An 18,166-nucleotide genomic window follows, 5' to 3' on the forward strand; every position below is an offset into this window, starting at 1 on the left:
AAACTAACGAAAATATTTATGTGTATTAAAGTATAGAAAACCATGGAAATATGTGATGTCAATCACGAAAAATCCACGTTGCTATTTCCTTCAATACAACACAAATACTAACAAAAGGCTGAATCATACATAATCGATTTTGAACACCTAATTATAAAGGGCATGCCAGGGTGAAAGCTCTGTCACCCTAGGCAGTTGATGACTCAGCGCAGGTACCGAAAGGGTACATTTATTACCGTAGCTTGTGCATAACATTATACTATAAAATGTACTTATATGTACTAAGATCTGTGGTATGGAACTATGTACGTTGTGTGCCTGAATGAAACCTTTCCATCAATCAATTTTGAACTACATAAGAATAGTAATAAGTACTCAATCGGAACTATAAAAAAAACTGACGCATCATCATCGGGAAATCCAGACAAAGCCAGACGAAGACGGTATTCGCGATTCCCTTCGATAGAGTCCTCATTGTACGCAGCGCTTACAGCATTGCGCGTGCGTTATCCTCCCTCGTGCGTCTCTCTCGAACCCGCGGCTCCGCGTCACCCGTCCTCGTCACACCCGGGAGGGTCGATCTATACGACGCTAGGTACGGCTACAGTGGCGTACCAGCGACTAGTACGCAGGTTTCTGGCGTCTGGCACAAACGTCAGCTCTCGCCAGTTCGGTAAAGGAACGCATCGCGGCCGCAAAAATGACGCGCGCCGTGCTTTTTATAAGTGTATTTACCATATTTTTGGACGCGCTGCATGCTGGACAGGTAAGATAAAGAATGGAAGATGTTGTGTGGATTTGTATGAGTGTTGCGATGGCAGCGTGCCGGGGACACTAAGTCGAAAATCGATTGAACGTGTTCGGTAATGTTTTCAAGGCGGGTGTAAAGTAGTGGCTGGCTGAAAGGAGCCCGTTCATACTCTTGCAGATGCCGTAAAAGTTGTTTTCGTTAGCGTTTCGACTGCATTTTTTATTACAGGATTTACTTGATGGATTGCGTAACATTATTGGCCCTTAGAAAAGTATTGGAAAATGTGTTTGCGTTCAGTCTTTTATTGATAAGTTTTAGGGTAAATAGAGCAACATTTTCTAGCGAATGTGAGTGCAGAGACGCGTGTTTTTTGTTTATATGGAAGATCTTTTTTTAAACAACCGAGATTTGCGGATTTGCGAATTGATTCGCGTGTCAGAATCGACATTCGAATATTATTATGCAATATCAGTTAGATATTGAACAAAAAAATAATAAAGATTTAGGAAAATGATATTGTAGACAGGTAATTCATGGTAAATTAGATTCTAACAGTTTTTAAATATCGTTGTCATGATTTCACTTCGACACGAACGATATACGGCTTTCGGACGTCGTAAAAATACTTTTTATGGCTTTCTTAAGTCACTACACTGAAAATAGATGCTAATTTGAATCACTATTATTTTAGTTAAACAGCTAATGTACTAATAGGTGTAAATATAATCTAAAATACTGTACCTACGTGTAGGTTAAAAAAACCTTTCGGATTTGCAAAATCATTATTTCATGGGGATAAACAAAGAAATGAGGAAAATGGAAAATACTTTCAGTAATTTTCCTTCATAATACTCATTTGAAAAATCAGTGGGCTATTCACAATCTATATTGATGAATTATGAATTTTTCTCAAGCTCACAAGCAGCCCTTCTTGCCAAATATTGTGATTACTACACAATGTCGCGAGAAAAAGCAACAATGAATAGTCCCTACATTCAGTTGGCCTATGTACACAGAAAAATATAATATTCAATCACTAATAAAGACAATCTACATACGTATAACTAATAGAACAAAATATATAAAAAAAAACAACTTTTACACAAAAGGAAAAACGCTTACAGCTCTGTTAATTGCCATAGTTTTCTGAAAGTATTATGCGTTTTCCACAACATCGGCTAAAATAATTATCTAAAACTTATTCCATTACGCTGCACTTCTTATCAAAAGCGCACTCAGAGCTTTATTGTACAACACAAGCAAGTTCTATTAATTGTACTTACATTAGTTATTCAGCGCTTTTTATAGCTTGAAAGCTACACGGTATAAAACAAAAAAGGTCTATGAAAGTAGGCTATCAATCGATTTATCTACGGATTTTACGACCAACGCCGTCGGCTTTTATGAAAAGAGTTTTCATTATGCTTTCTGTTTTCATTTTAAAGGTATTCTTGTATTTATTAGAGTTTTAATGTTTGTAGGAATCAATATCTTTTATATTGTGATGTTAATAAAAATGTATATTGAAATAATAAAAGCTTAAGATTGACAATTTATTTCTAGAACAGTTTGAATACATAATTCAGGATTTCTAATGCTATTTTTTTTTTAATTAAATGAATGTTTCACACAATAATGCAGGGATCGTCAAAGGCAAAGCTAGTTCCAAATAAAGCGGTTTAAACTGTCTAAATTATTTGCTGAACCCAAGTCTAAGTTACACCGTAACAAAAGCAACTTGTTCGGCTTCTTATTTTGTTTCTAAGTAGACTTATAAAATCAATTAAAGTACGAGGGGCATTCAACTTTGGTAGCAAACACTTGAAGAGCGAACAGTCTGGAATGTTAGATACAAGTGCGCTCCAAGGGTTTTAGAACTCTTGAACCCAGTTGCTAGTACTTCAAAGTAGATGTTTGCATGCATCTAACTACATAACAAATCATATTTGGCCTCCTTTTTATAAAAAGTACACGAATTTTTATTTTTCTCTGTTAATTGAGGACTGTTAAAACAATCAAGCGTTTATGGCATTCACTTCTAAATTCAAATCGAATATTTTTTACATGCAGATTTATTTTAGCAGGCAATATTGAACGCAGCTTATTGAATTTACTTTTAAATTTGGAACTAGGCCTCGTTCGAATACCGCAATACTGCATTGAAAAATGTTCTAGTCGGTATTGCGTCATAGCTGAAATACAGGGTGTTTGGTATTACGGGGTACGTGAAATACAGGATGTTCTACAATACGGCATACCTGAAATATATGGTGTTCTGCTATTCGGCATAGCCGAAATACATGGTATTCTGCAATACAGTATAGCTGACATACAGTATGTTCTGCAATACGGCATAACTGAAATACAGGGTGTTCGGCATTACGGCATATACAGGCAGCTGCAAAAGCGTCGGCGCATAAGTAATGCGCAATACTTACGCGTGTTGCCTATACCCTCATTTACATACATTTCTATCTTATTTGCTGCGTCCCTGCACTTATTCCGCACAACGCGAAGGAAATAGCCGTAAATTACATATGATTCCGATGTGAGGAAATTCGCAATTTTACTTTGCGGTATTAAATGATTACATATTAGATTGCCTTTCTTTTATAGACACTTTACGAACTACGCAATATATGAATCCGAGGTATTACTACTTACTACTACTTATTGTGAAAATTTTTAACTTTTGCTCTTCTAATTACTTAAATATACTTAATTACGTAGGTAATTGAAAAGGTTCCTTTGAATACGTTCATGTCATCTGCATAGTGGTTTGATCAATAGTAACTTGGCGTGCTTCAGGAATTCATACAACGTACATCGATCGGCGGCGCCTTTTGAACCGGCTTGAATTCATTTCAATATGATCTTATGTACTACACAAGTAGCTTACTACAAAATTTAATGAAGAAAATCGGTTTTTAAGAAATTATCTATGAGGCTCTCATTATGGAGGTAAACATTAAAAAGAAAATATAGATAGGTACCTGCCTCTTTTATAACATGCTGTAGGTAGATGAGATTTGAAACATCTCGAGAAAAACAACATTTCTTTTGTTTGTGTTACCAAAGTTGAAACTCTACCTCTTTAATCTATTATAACAGAAATATGTACATTATACAATTATCTTTATATGCTTCCAAGAGTAGCTTGCGTCGACTCTTTAACATAACCGGGACACACCAGCAACACTCATAGAACTTTAATAAGGGTGCAATAAAAGATATACAGTTACTTAGTTTATGGGGGGACTAACCATAGTGTCTGATCGACGCTGATCAGGTTTTCAACCTCCCTTAACCGACAAACGTGAACGAATTGTAAATGACCATAGACTTCAACCACCTTAAGAGTAGCATACTGTAAACTTTTTAGTCGGCCGATATATTGTTCGGGTAAAAATCAAAATCATTTATTTGCTCCAATAAGGTACAGAAGGTTGCTAAGTTGTCGACAATGGTTCTCTTATTCTGCCTTTTATTTATCCGTGCAAACATATTTTTTAAAAATATTGAAATACATATTTTGTTATTAGGTTATTCATATTTTGAAGATGAATGAAAGTGCATAAAATTACAACGGTCAGGTATTTGGCTGGTATGAGACAGACTCAAAAATCGATTTATTTAGAACGTTCGTTTTACTGGGCTACTCGCTAAGTGACGCGCTAGACTCTAGGCGCTAAGCAAGCCTCCTGCCTGTGCGTTCGCGGCCTAAGTGGTATAACTGTAAGGTATAAAGTATGGAAGAGAACTGGCCATAAAGAGAAGCTCATTGCGCTTGCAAAATCATGTAGCCTTTAGATTGTTCACGCGCAATGTATTCTGCCAGCGCATATCGAATGGGTAATAAAACCTCCTACGTAACTCTTGGCTCCTAGTACTTGGATCATAGAAAACCTTGTGTGATTTATGCTTAGATATTACTTTTCGAATTATAAATGAGATTCGGTTGTTAAGATTTTATTAAAATTAAGTTCAATAAATTAGTAATTTCCTCCTAATATTCAATGAAGGCAAACCTTTTAACCTGTAGATATAAGTAGAAAATTACATCGCTGTTAGTCGATGATCGTTTTGCAGTCGTCATAAAGTTTCAACGCACGATACATTTGTCATGCATTCGTGCATACATATGCATGCAAAACACCCCTCATACAGTAGTTCGATCAAAATTCGATCACCACGCCACTCGAAGCGGCCTCGTCCAGTAATAAACTTTTTTGTTTCCCCCTACACACGGATTCCTTTTAAAAGGGGGATTCGGTGAAACCTGATGGAATATGAGTGATTGACACCGCGAAACAAAAGAGAGAGGCGGCTTTATCGGATCACCTGAATATTGGCTGTCAAGCAGGCCGGCTTTGCGTTCTGACGACTTCATTCGCTTTGTTACATGTTGTGCCAAAGGTTTCTGCTTTGGATCAATGGATATTTTTAGACTGGTACACTTTTTGACCTGTTATTTAATGGATAGGATTTGACATTTTTATTTGGAAAGCTTGTTGGGTGTTTTTAGCTGGTCAAGCAGTTTTGTTAGTGAGTTAAATATTTGTAGTAAGAACGTTTCATGGTTTGTCTCGAAAGTGCATTTTTACGTTATGCATTAAACTTAGAAAAATTATTCTGTCAAACCATTCTTGTAATGAGCACGTAGGTGCTAGATAATACGGTTCGCTAGTCATAATGCTCCTCAAATTGCATACAGCAATTTTATCGACAGTTTCACCCTATACTTTACTGAAACAGTGGTTATAAGTAGCCTTGCGGTTATAATAACAGCCCATAATTCCCTTTCTTAAAGTAATGCAGTAGCTACATGTTCCGCTAAGAAAAACGGCTTAAGGTTGAAGATCGCAAGATTAACTTGATTTACAGTGATGATAGGTTTGTTACCCGTCGGTACATTGCTTGTAAGCACTAATGAATGATTTCCTTCGCCAAGTTTTTCTGTTGGAACGCCTAATGAACTGGTACAATTTCCTCTGCAGTTAAAATAATAGTGATATAGATTCAATCTAAAAGACTTTTGAAATAAAAGATAATTCATATGTATTTCAAGGAAAATAGTAAGTTTTATTCCCTTTTCATACACTCCTGAGCTCCTAGAGCCGGTGCGACAAGAAAAGTCCATTATTCTCACAGAAAACCTATAAAGTAAAACTCCTCGCTTAACTTTTAGCAACAACGCACACTTACACAGGTGCCATATTGTTCTGTTTTCAAACCTTTTAAATACGGAGATTCAAATTTGAATTTAGAATTCTCTTTTTTGGAACATAATGTCTTTTTAAATACATTATCTGGTAACCCAGTCGATGTTGTGAGGATTTATTCCAATTTTCCTTTCTGGCTGGATTTGGGGTGGCTTTGTAGAGTGACCATTGTTTTAGCAGCTCGAGTGCCCTTTTGTTGTGTATGTGTGTCGTTGATAAGGTTAGTCCCGTCCTCTGGTTAATTGTGGAGTGATTAAACCCTACGCCGAGGCGTTAGCGTTTTGTTTAATTGGGATACGACAGCCGACAACACTTTCTAGTTTGGCTTCTGTTTGTGCCTGATTATTCTAAATGAGGTTTACGTAAAGGATTACTGGATTAAACCTAAATAGGAATATACTTAATACACATGTTATCAAAGTAAGTGCCTGTTTTTCCCAAAGGGATACCTACAGGACCTTTCAAAGGTTTTTCGTATTTAAGAGTTTTTGTTGTCAAGCCTACCTATGGACAATACTTAAAACTCATTCGTTTTAACATGAACAATACTCACAAGTATATTTCCTAAGGCAGCCATCAAACATAAAAAAAAAACAAGATATGACCGAATCATTACCACGTCCAACTAAATTACAGCGCATTAACAGCTTCCTTTAACCAATTGCTGACAACAAACACGAAGTAACCGACACTAATCGCGTGAGTCCCACTATCCCACAACACAATGGACAAAGCTATGCATACAGCGCACAAGATATAAGTGTTACCAGGTTATTAATTTCAGTTATCTGTGTTCTGCTCTGTCGCAGTGTACACTTCATTGAGTCTATTGAAAACTTGCGAATGGCCACGGCGGCCATTGTGCTAAATGCAACCAGTTGTGCTTAGATGATCAATATTTTGAATAGAACCGGAATGTTGTTGGTTTGTGGTAGGAACAATGGAGGCAGGCTCCAAGTTTCTGATGAATGTGACTAAGTTAGGAGTTATTTATGTATCTTTATGTAAATGGGCGTTATAAAGCTCAATTTTAATAAATAAGACCAAGAAAAGATCAATAAGTATTTAAAGTTGTATTAAGCGACTACTTTTATTCATATTGAAAGCTAAAGCTAAGTGTAGTTCATAACTTATTTCAGTTATTTCTCCGCATTACTCAATCACGTTTGAACGAATAAAAACCTTCATCAATGTGTTCTTCAAGCCCAAAGGAAAGCGAACCAAAGCCGCATAAAAAACTCGGTTCTTTATGACCCGTTTGCAATATTTTATAGAAATGAGAAACTCATTCATATTTTCTTGAGTTTGTCGAGACTTTTCAGACAGCTTAGAAGTTGAAAAAAATTAAAACTTGATTATAAATGTTTGAAAAACGTATAAAGTTCTAGAACGTCGAAGTGAATAAAATTAATTGAACATTTGGTATTCTGGATAGTTCTTGAGGGTCATATTTTGTTGGTAAAGGTTTATAATTCCGTTCCACGTAGTTGTGTGCTGTATGTTCCATCAGTCAATTTCTGTGATACCGAAGGAATTTCCTATATCTATTTCCAGCACGTTTTCATAATCTAGGTACGTGTTTTCCGCAGTGTTGTGAAATGCTTACTGAGTTCTAAGTGTACTGCTTGTGTACTGAATATTAAGGTTTCGAACATTAGACCTGAGAGCTTTTAAATAAACATTTTGAAAGGCAAAACAACTCCTATTATTTTTTAAATTCTGTAATTTTCCGTGCAGCGAGTACCTACATATTTTACAAAATGCATATTATTCAATTCTATACACGAGCGTTGAATAGATTTAAAGAAAATACAACAGTGGCACACACCTACCCTCAATTGAAAGAGGTTCTTTGAAATTTAATCCCCGGTTCCAAGATGGCGACGCTGCTCGCCGTGCTAAGCCTTCAGTTCGCGAGATTAGGGCCACGCAGCAAGCGATACTCACTAAATAAGGACACTATTTGTGCTTACAAGACGATAAGTTGACAAGTAGTAGAAAAACTAAAAGACTAGGTAAGAGACATTTTTTGTAAAGCAAAATATTGATCGTTCTCCGTTTGAAAGTTCTGTGCCCAGCAGTGGGACGATAAAAAGGCTGTAACGAACGAAAATATTGATAAGTAAATAAAAAAAAATATGTTGACAGGAATATTCAATATTCAAAACATAAACAAAAGAGCATATTTAATATTTCTATTTGGCAGTTGCATTTTAATATACGTGCATACCATACACATTTCAAATATAAATTGTTTTGATGAATGTGATAAATAAAAAATCCATTTCAGATTAAATTACTCACATGGACAAAAGGACATACAAATAATAATTTTATTTGCGAACAAGAGCTATGTTACAAAAATGTACAAACATCTGAATTGAGAACCTACTCCTTTTCCGAAAGACGGTTAAAAATAACGATGGATATCATTCCGCCAGTTTCGTGGCCACATTAGAGCCGTCTTAGAAGTTTCTGCTACGTAGTTTGTGCGCTACAGTCTTTTGTTTAACAAGAATGCAGCAGTCGAGTGTTGTGGGCAGAGAGGGTGCGAAGGGAAATTTATCTATTTTTAGTTCTCTCGTACAAGGACAGAAGGAAAACTTTGTCGTTTGGAGGAAAGCTCGGATTTCTGCAGTTTTACTTTAGACATTACCGTGAACCCTTCAGAAGACATTTTTATACAAGTTTGCGTCTGCTTCCTATATAATATTGAAAGGTATAATTTGTAAACATTGAAGACACGATTGAACAAGAGGAGTAACAAACCTTTTTTTGCACAAACGCCACCAGGACACAAACAAATATCATGTCACAATACTTTTGAAATTCGAACTCTTTTGACATTAGCAATACAGGGAACAGGCAAAGGTATAATAGCGCACACAGCCTTGTATTTCTAAAGGAACAACTTTGTGAAACTCGTTTTCTGTTTGGTAACAAGAAAACAGTTGTGCTGTTTTGCAGCAGTTTTTATTGGCCCTGCCTTTGTTTACCGACTAGTTGAGTGCCTGGTTTTAGGGTTCCTTACTTGGCAAAGGCTTAGGAGTTCTCAGTATGAGTTTTGTACTTTAGAACAACTGTGTGGTTTATTGGTAGTGTTTGTAATTCTAGTGCTAGTGTTGGGGGAAGTGGCTTCTTTTGAGATGTTGTCGTTTGTTTTTGTAGTCTGTAGCCAAGTACTTTTGTATACTGTATTGTTCTAATTTTGACGTAAATCCAGTAAAATTTCGCTGTTTTTATCAAGTACTTTGCCTTCATGTAACTATGAACAATTTTTGGCTTGGTTTTTGGCAAATGAAATGAAAAGAAAAATCATAAGTCCGTAAGATTAAGTGAAGTGTTCCAAGTTCCACGGAACCACTACAAAAATCGAACACAACTACTAACAATGCGAAAAAAAGCATATCGATGGCATGCCGAGTTACAAGTTAACTGTAAAAGATTATCGATAAACCTGTTCGTCCTTGCTAGGACGTTACTATTTATAGGACAGAAATAAAATAGTCTAGACTGCATTCCAGTACGCTAGTACGGTGGCCATCATTTATTCATATCTTGTTGTGGCAACCCCGTCATCGTTTTTTGAGATTTCAATCGATTGTGATAATTGGATTGGATACGAATCGAGTTGAATGCATAGTTTTGTTACTTTTTGGTCATTCGATTTGTACGACTACGTTTTAAACTGGTTTTATAAATTCAGCAATGTAACTCGTGCTATAGTGGCAAAGTAACTGAACAACCCTAATACAAATAATGAGTTATGTTAATTAATATGAAAGCTAAGTAAAATCAGTACAAGATAAACTTGAGCGAATGAACTCGAGGTTCAAACAAACAAATCACAGACTATGGGCCCTATATCCAAATGGCTATAAGTTATGTAGTCCGAATGGCTACAAAATCGTGCTATCACATCCTATCCTATCCAGCCCGAACAAGGTCCTAAACCTTTGATATTGGTACCGAAGCCTCCACTATGAGCCATCACTGTCTTCAAACTTCATTATAACGACATTGTAACACACATGTTGGATCCTAACTACGTCAGAGCCACTCAAAATGCCCAATGGAGCGGCAAATAGGCCCTTCTGCTCCAGTTGCCATGGCGACGGGCCTAAACACTGATATCCCGGCCCTCCGAGCGAATAAACTAATCTTGTACATTTTATTCTAAGGCAGGCTGCGTGAAAAATGAATTTTGAGGTAACCTCTTCAAGGAGAGTAAATTGCGACGAAATTATTCAGAGCCACTCGTTCGCCAAGTGTGGTGGCTTATGAAAAGTAAATATACTCGTGTTTGTGTTTATACTTTGCCTACATTTTGATTAGATTTAAACGAAATTTACAATAACAACAACTAGCCCGCTTTTGACAAATTATAATCGAAAAGCAACCCCACATTTTCATCCCAAATAATAAAAATCGCGAAAAAGGTTTTTAATCTTGGCACTGTCAATTTGTTCGCAACTCTCTGGGGCAACAAATGTAGTGATATTTTATTAAAAGCATTTTCCAATCCATTAGCGAATAAATCAACTAAGTATAACATACACATTTATGTTGTTACGTAAGTAGCTGAAGTATTGAAAATTCTGTTACCAACAACGTTATTCGGAGTATTACCGGAGTACCTAATATTAAATCATGTAGGTAAATGAAAATTTACGTAGCAAGTTTATCAAAAACGTCGCCTTATTAGGTACTCTCTGAGGCAAACTATAACACTAAGCACATTTATGAATAACTTAATGCTTTTTCATAATTCTGCATAATTAAGTTATTGGTTCTACCTATGTATTACAGGACCTGATTTTTTTTCAATCTTATATAGTGAGTTGTCCCCATGTCCCCATGACAGCGTTCGGAATAAAAAACGAACTAAAATTGATGTCAACTTTGATTAGCATATCAAATACTCTGCTATTTTCTATTGGGTGCCCTGACATATAATCAATTTATATCTTTGATTAGTTACACATTCTCTATTATATATTTTTTTAGTATTTTGATATTACATTATTAACCAACACAAATACAAACACCAATGAATGTCCGCATACGTTAGCTAATATTCGACGAATCATGTCGGCTAAATCCACAACATAGGTCGGCACGTCTAAACAAGCACTCGATGTATAGAGAGGCACTGGTGCGCGGAACTCGACCACAATGCCTCGTTTCCTGCCCTCTATCCAGTGCCATATGCCAGTAATCCGATTTCCTATTTAAAGGCACCGTCATCGAATCGCCAATGTTCTTTATATCGATACTTTCAATTGCGGAACGGCTGCTCTTTGTTGCATGCCATCGTTGATAACTTAAATTGAATCGAAACGGGTTGAATTGAATGAAGCGCTTTTTATTTCGATGCAGATCAAAGCGAACCTAGACTCGATTGTTATTTTTAACAAGCGACGTTAGGGATCAGTTGTTACTGTTGCCGATTTTCTACCGATTAACCCATTTATGTGCAAATAAAAAGATGAATTCATTTTACATAGATATCCAAATGGACAAATTCCCACATTATCATGCAACAAGTACCTCTAACTTAATCCATTCCAAACTAAATCAACTTCATTAACAAGAACTATAAAGTAATATTCCATAGCCACATACAAAGAAGGGTATTAGGAGTCGGCAACATACTCCGTTTGTCTAACTAAGTAATATTATTGTCTAACCACGTCGCATTAGGCGTCTAAGCCTATTGTGGAATAGTTCCATTATTATCCAGTACTTCCACACACGAAGCTCCGTACATTTAGTTGATTGTTTTAGTGATTATACGGCTAAATCAAATTGCAATCAGCGTTGTTATCCGATTGGGTGCCCGCATCTCTCCTTAATTCGTCCGTCTATCCGCTGTGCTTAGGTTCAGGAGTTGTAGTGATTTATTTTGCTGTGTTTGTTCGGGAAATTCAGTTTGCAGATTTATTACTTTGCGGTGTAGACTTTTCTCATTGGATTTTGAAAATAAGTGTTGGAGTTTTTAAGCATGATTTTCAGAATAAGTATATAAAGTAATCATACTAATATAACATTTATAGAAGCAAAACATTTGTGAGCATGTATGTTGTTTATTATTTTGATTAAAACTTGGAAGTAATTATATCTGGTACATCAATATAACACAAAGCCCACCATTGGGTGAAACCTAGAGGAAACTAGTGTTAAATATAACGAATGCACTTTGTGTAAAGCCATTTATAAACGGGTCCCCCCTTTATGGCAGAACTTTTTATGGCATAATCTTATTTTGCATACCAACAGTTGGCATAACCTTCATTTCGCAGAAAATCGTGTGGCATACACTCATTTTGCATAATTTAAAAACGCATAATTTTGGCAAGCAGAATCATCTTTAGGCATAAATTTCATATTCATAATACTTAAATAGTAGAAACATCATTTAGCAGAAAGTTGTCAGTCAGAATTTCAAGCATGCAGAATGCAAGCAGGCATGCAGTATGGAAGTAAGCATGCAACATGGAGCAAGCATGGCTTCTGTCACGGCTCCGGCGCTGCGGGGCTCCGGCGGTACCATGCGAGCTTATCGTCGCAGATGGTTTTCACGCTCACCACCGCAGCTTCGGCTTACTGGCCGGCGAGCCGGCCAGCCTCAGCCGCGTCGGCAAGCGTTAAAACTACCTGCGCCTCAGCTCGCAGGCCGCCTCGCCCCTCCGCGCCTACGCGGTTTTGAATTGCACTCTAGGGGTAGGGCAGACAAGACTACGTGGTGTCGGTTTTGCAGCGATTCGTTTTCGTTACTAGCTTCAATTTTTAATACAATGTTTTTAATTGAAGGTTATAAATGACAATTTGCTAAATAAATTGAATCTAAATTAAATTCTTCCATCTTCATAGTACGCCAAATGAGATTATACCAAATAATAGTTTCTCAAAATATACATTATGCGAAACGAAATAATGCGAAACTCTAACTATGCCAAAAGCAATTATGCGAAATAAAATTCTGCCATCTTAAAAGTATGCAACTGTAAATTCGGGCATATAAATATTCGGTGAAACAATAATTATGCTAAATATTTTTTATGCCTTAAAAATATTCGTTGAAAAAAAATTATGCCAAGTGTGTTATGCCAAATAAAATTCGGCCAAATAAAATTCTGCCAGATAGAAGGAACCCTTTATAAACATATACACTTACGTGTAGGTACATGTACAGATACACATAGATATGAATGCTGGACGATAAAGCTCGGTACGTGTTCGCATGTCATTTCTCGCTCCACCGCCACCGCAGCTGCTGCTGAGCTCCAAGCTTTTCAATTTATTTATATCCAGCATTCAGTGCAGAGCCACGCATGCGTATAGATCCCCCACAGCGATATTATTCAGCAAAAATCCTTGACAAATGACCTTCAGTCTATGACGTCATCGGCACGGCTGAGGCTTGATCACCAAAGCTGATTCAATGGAACATTAAAAGCCTATGGGCACGCTGCAAAATTTAGTCGGTCGATAGTTTGTTTGGGCTCATAAGTCGGTATAAAAATGAATCAACAAAGATCAGGTATTTATCCGGTATCACACCGACTGAAAACTTTGATTGAATTCAAGATTTAGTTTTAAAATATTATTTGCTAACCATAGGGTTTACTGTCGTCCGACTGTTAAATTTGCAGTTTGCGAGAGAGCTAACGCATCACAGTTCTAAAGTCACTACGTGCTATGTTCCTCAGTTGCAGTCATAAACAAATGTCAATCCAATTTCTATGCCACAATTGAACGCACCAATTACTAATATAAATCGTGACCCCGCATCTATTTACATATATTATCCTTATGTTCGGGACTTCATTAAATATGCCCAAGGAACTTAAGGCACGATGCCTATTCACTTTATATTGTAAACGGTATCTATCTCTAATGTTAGATACATTTTGGCAACGAGAATTTGGGTCACAGCTGTATAGAATTAAACAGTGGGTTTGGGTAAAATGTACGGGATCGTATGCATCTGCTTATTATTCCTACAATTTCGTCCTATCACTGTATGAACGTAATTTACATAGTTTGTCCTCAATATTCTTCGTATTTAGGCTACTTGTCTTTTAACTGATAAGAAATTAATTAAATTTTGTATACATTTTTTATAAACCATTAAAAGTACTTTAGGACATACGTAGGACTACATTGCAGAAACACAATTGATAAGTCTATGAAAATTATGATGTTTAAAAGAGCCGTAAACGTCTCGTGTCGGCATTCGTACGAGGTGCCCGCGCTCATTAGTTAATTAGTTTGTTTACGTCGAAACTTGCGGCGTTCCACGTTGCGCCGTTGACCACATGTGTGTACCGATAAGTTATACCTTCGGACACCGGTCGCGGCAATAACAGCAATGGATGAGGTCATTACCGAACATGAGACATTAAATACAGTTATTGAGATGAGTGACCCGAGTGGATTAATGGAGAAAGAAATGGAAGACGAGGAACAATACCGACAGGAAAAATCACAGGAAGAGTGTGGAATTGTTGAAGATCGTAGACCAATTAAAAGAAATCGAGCGGAAGATGAAGAGGGTTGGATAGAGGTTAGAGGGAGCAAAGGCAAGAAATACAAAAGCGAAACTATTGAAATTTATATTTCATCTCAAGATAAAATGCCGAAACAGTTTGCATTGGCCAAATTGTTTAAAGAAGAAGGAATAAAAGACATTGAAAAGATTAGGTATATTAACCCATACAAGATTAGAGTAGATATGAAGAACGAGGATAGTGTGGAGATACTTGAAAGAAGTAAGAAGATAATCGAAAACAGCTGGAGAATTCAGAGAGCCATGGAAGTAAATTTCTCTTATGGTGTTATCAGAGACATTGACATAGATCTGACGGAGGATGAAATGCTGAAGCGTATTGAATGTACGGAACCAGCACAACTGATATCCGTCCAAAGACTCATGCGCAGAAATTCAGACGGGGAGGGTTGGAAGCCTAGTGAATCAGTGCGCCTTTGTTTTAAGGGCTCATTCCGGCCGGCAACTATTTCTGTAGATGGATTACGCATACGAGTCGAGCAGTACATCTTTCCTGTAACCCAATGCTCACGCTGTTGGAAACTGGGTCATACTACACAAAGATGCCCATCAACAAAGATCATATGCCCAAAATGTAGTGGTAATCACAATAACTGTGAGACGACTTCATTTAAATGCCCCAATTGTAGTGGACAGCATATGGCTTTAATGCGATCTTGTCCGTCATATTTAAAAGAAAAGAGATTAAGAGAGATAATGGCTGAATACAATTGCACATATCGACGTGCACTGACCATGTATGTTCCAGTTAAGGAAACCAAACCAGCAGATAGTGTCACTACAAAAACGGAACAAAAAGACTGGTCGAATTCTCGGGCTGGAAAGTTATCGTTTTCGGCCGTTGTACAAAAACCCCACGTAGAAGTTACAATGCAGCCACCTGAGAAGGACACTCTATATAATACTGCCAAGAAACCACAAACTAAGCCCTATAAACCAAAACAAACCGAAAAACCAGTTGAGTACGAGACGTGGATAGAAGTTGACGCGATGGATAGCCAAGAAATTGCTGAGGAAGATGAAACTAAGAAGACGAGAGAAGTTCAGTTCAATGAGCTTATAAATAGGTTGAAAGAGATTGTATTCATGAAAGGAGAAACAATACAACAAAAAATACATAGTTGTATTAAATGCTGTGTTAAATGGGTAATTTTAGTACTAGTTGAAAACATCTCGGACTGGCCAATACTAAAGCTAATATTAGATTATTTCGGTTGTAATGGATAATAGTAATATTATAAAACTTAACATCATTCAATGGAATGCACAAAGTGTTCGCCCTAAGTCATTAGCCTTAGAACAATTGTTATCACAAGATAAAATTCACATCGCAGCATTGAGTGAAACATGGCTGGAACCAGAGAGTAATTTCAAGATAAACAACTACAAAATATTTCGTAAAGACAGGCAAGATTCGTACGGTGGGGTGGCACTTCTGATACACAGGTCTGTAGAAGCTTCCTTACATAGTTTTAGCAGTAGTAACCCTGGTATGGAAGTGTTAATGGTTAAAATACACAATTGTCAATTTATTGAATATGTATTTTCGATATATTGTGCGCCGTCAGTTCATACCGATCAGTTGGACTGGGAGCATCTATTTAGCAGTGTAGATAAAAAAGCTCTAATTTTAGGCGATTTGAATGCTCACCACACGAACTGGTCTTACAAAACGGACACGAGAGGTTCACAAATACACGACGCTCTCTTAGAAAGCAATTTTGTCATTTTAAACGATGTTACCAGCTACACCCGTGTTAAATTAGTTAACAATGTGCTTCAGACATCTTCTCCAGATATCACGTTAGCTACACATGACATCGCGATAAGGTTGAACTGGGCTACTACTAACGAAAACTTAGGCAGCGATCATCTTATTATTAGGGTGAGTACGCACTTGGACAGGAATATTGATTACATAACTTTGCGACGTAATTTTAAGAAGGCAGATTGGAGCGCATACCGAATTTTTTTAGAAAACCTGTTTGATAGTTTTTTGATGTGTGAGGGGGACCCTCAAAAATCATATGATACGTTTATAAGTTACATAAACATAGCAGCAGACCGTTTTATACCATACTACAAAATTAACCGTAATCCAAGCAATCAGTTTACACCTAAACCTTATTGGAACATAGCACTGTCCAAGTGCGTAGCTGAAAGACGTTTAGCACTTTCGAAATTCCGACGCAACCCTAATCCTAATAATTTAATCGAATTACAAGACAAAATAAGAATATCTCAAAAATTAATTCGTCAGGCTCGGGACAAGTCTTGGCAGGAATTTTGTTCTACCTTAGATTGTAAAATCACACAAAGCCAAATGTGGCGTAAACTGAGATGGCTAAAGGGTTATAACGTACCACGCGCCTACATCGACAAAGAAAAAGCAAATGACCTATTGTGTAGTTTGACACCCGACTATGCTTGTCCCAATGACCCGGTATTTGCAATAAATAAAACTAATCTGGATCTTTTAATAACCAGGCAGGAATTAGATAATTGTATTCGCCGGAAGGACACGTCGCCGGGCAGCGACGGAATATCATATTCAATGATTTACAATTTACCTAACAATGCGAAAAATATATTGTTAAAATTGTACAACGAATTTTACACACTAAGTTTTGTCCCTAAGCAATGGCAAGATATCACTATAGTTCCAATACCAAAACCAAATCGCAATCCCCAAGCTCCTGGATCTCTGCGGCCTATAGCAATGATATCGTGCGTGTGTAAAACATTCCACAATATTTTAAATAAACGCCTTGAGTGGTACATTGAGAAGAATAATCTATTGTCTTGCAAAACAACTGGTTTCCGAAAACATCGCTCAACTTTAGACAATCTAACAAACTTGGTGTCAACAATCCAAACCGGTTTTTCTCATAACCAAATGTGTATAGCCGTCTTTATAGATATCGATAATGCATACAATAACGTCGATATAAAAAGTTTAGTAAATATTATGCAACATTTAGGAGTAAGTTCTTTAATATGTAGGTACCTGTGGAATTTTCTAAAAGAAAGATGTTTGAGAATGCAGGTAGATTCGGTTTCAAGTTGTAGATACACTTGTCGCGGCTTGGCTCAGGGTGACCCTCTGTCCCCGCTACTTTTTAATTTAGCTACCATAGAAATTTGCAATAGTATCAATAATGTTCGTATTTCCCAATATGCGGACGATTTTACAATTTATTTGAATTGTGACACCAAGCGAGAAGGAACGATGCAAATACAGGAAGCTATTAACAAATTCGTTACATTACTTTTCAAAATTGGGTTATATGTTTCATCCACCAAGAGCAAAATATGTGTTTTCAAAAGAGGTTTTCGCAGAGAATTTGTTGATATATCTATAAACGGGATAAATTTGGAAGTCGTGGACAACGTGAAATATTTGGGACTGTGGTTGGACAGATCTTTGCGCTGGGCTAAGCACATAAATGAATTGAGAGCGAAAAGTCTGAGATTATTAAATGTATTTAAAATCGTGGCAGGTGCGGGCTGGGGAATGCATCCGATTGTATTGAGACGAGTGTATATAGCCGTTATACGAAGTAAGTTGGATTACGCTAGCGCACTTTATGACAATAGTTGTAAGACACATTTGGCAAAACT

General features: G+C 36.9%; 1 protein-coding gene across 7 annotated transcripts in view; it reads left to right on the forward strand.

Moving 5' to 3' along the window:
* Window positions 1-621: 621 nt before the first annotated feature.
* Window positions 622-18,166, forward strand: part of LOC124636229 (amyloid-beta-like protein) — a 130,069-nt gene continuing 112,524 nt past the window's right edge. For all 7 annotated transcript variants that reach the window (XM_047172204.1, XM_047172205.1, XM_047172207.1 and 4 more), the window contains exon 1: window positions 622-766. In XM_047172204.1, the coding sequence (XP_047028160.1) occupies window positions 701-766 (66 nt within the window). In that variant the 5' untranslated portion in view covers window positions 622-700. The remainder of the gene's footprint in view (window positions 767-18,166) is intronic.

The sequence above is a fragment of the Helicoverpa zea genome, chromosome 14 (assembly GCF_022581195.2).
Source record: "Helicoverpa zea isolate HzStark_Cry1AcR chromosome 14, ilHelZeax1.1, whole genome shotgun sequence".
NCBI classification, from domain to species: domain Eukaryota; kingdom Metazoa; phylum Arthropoda; class Insecta; order Lepidoptera; family Noctuidae; genus Helicoverpa; species Helicoverpa zea.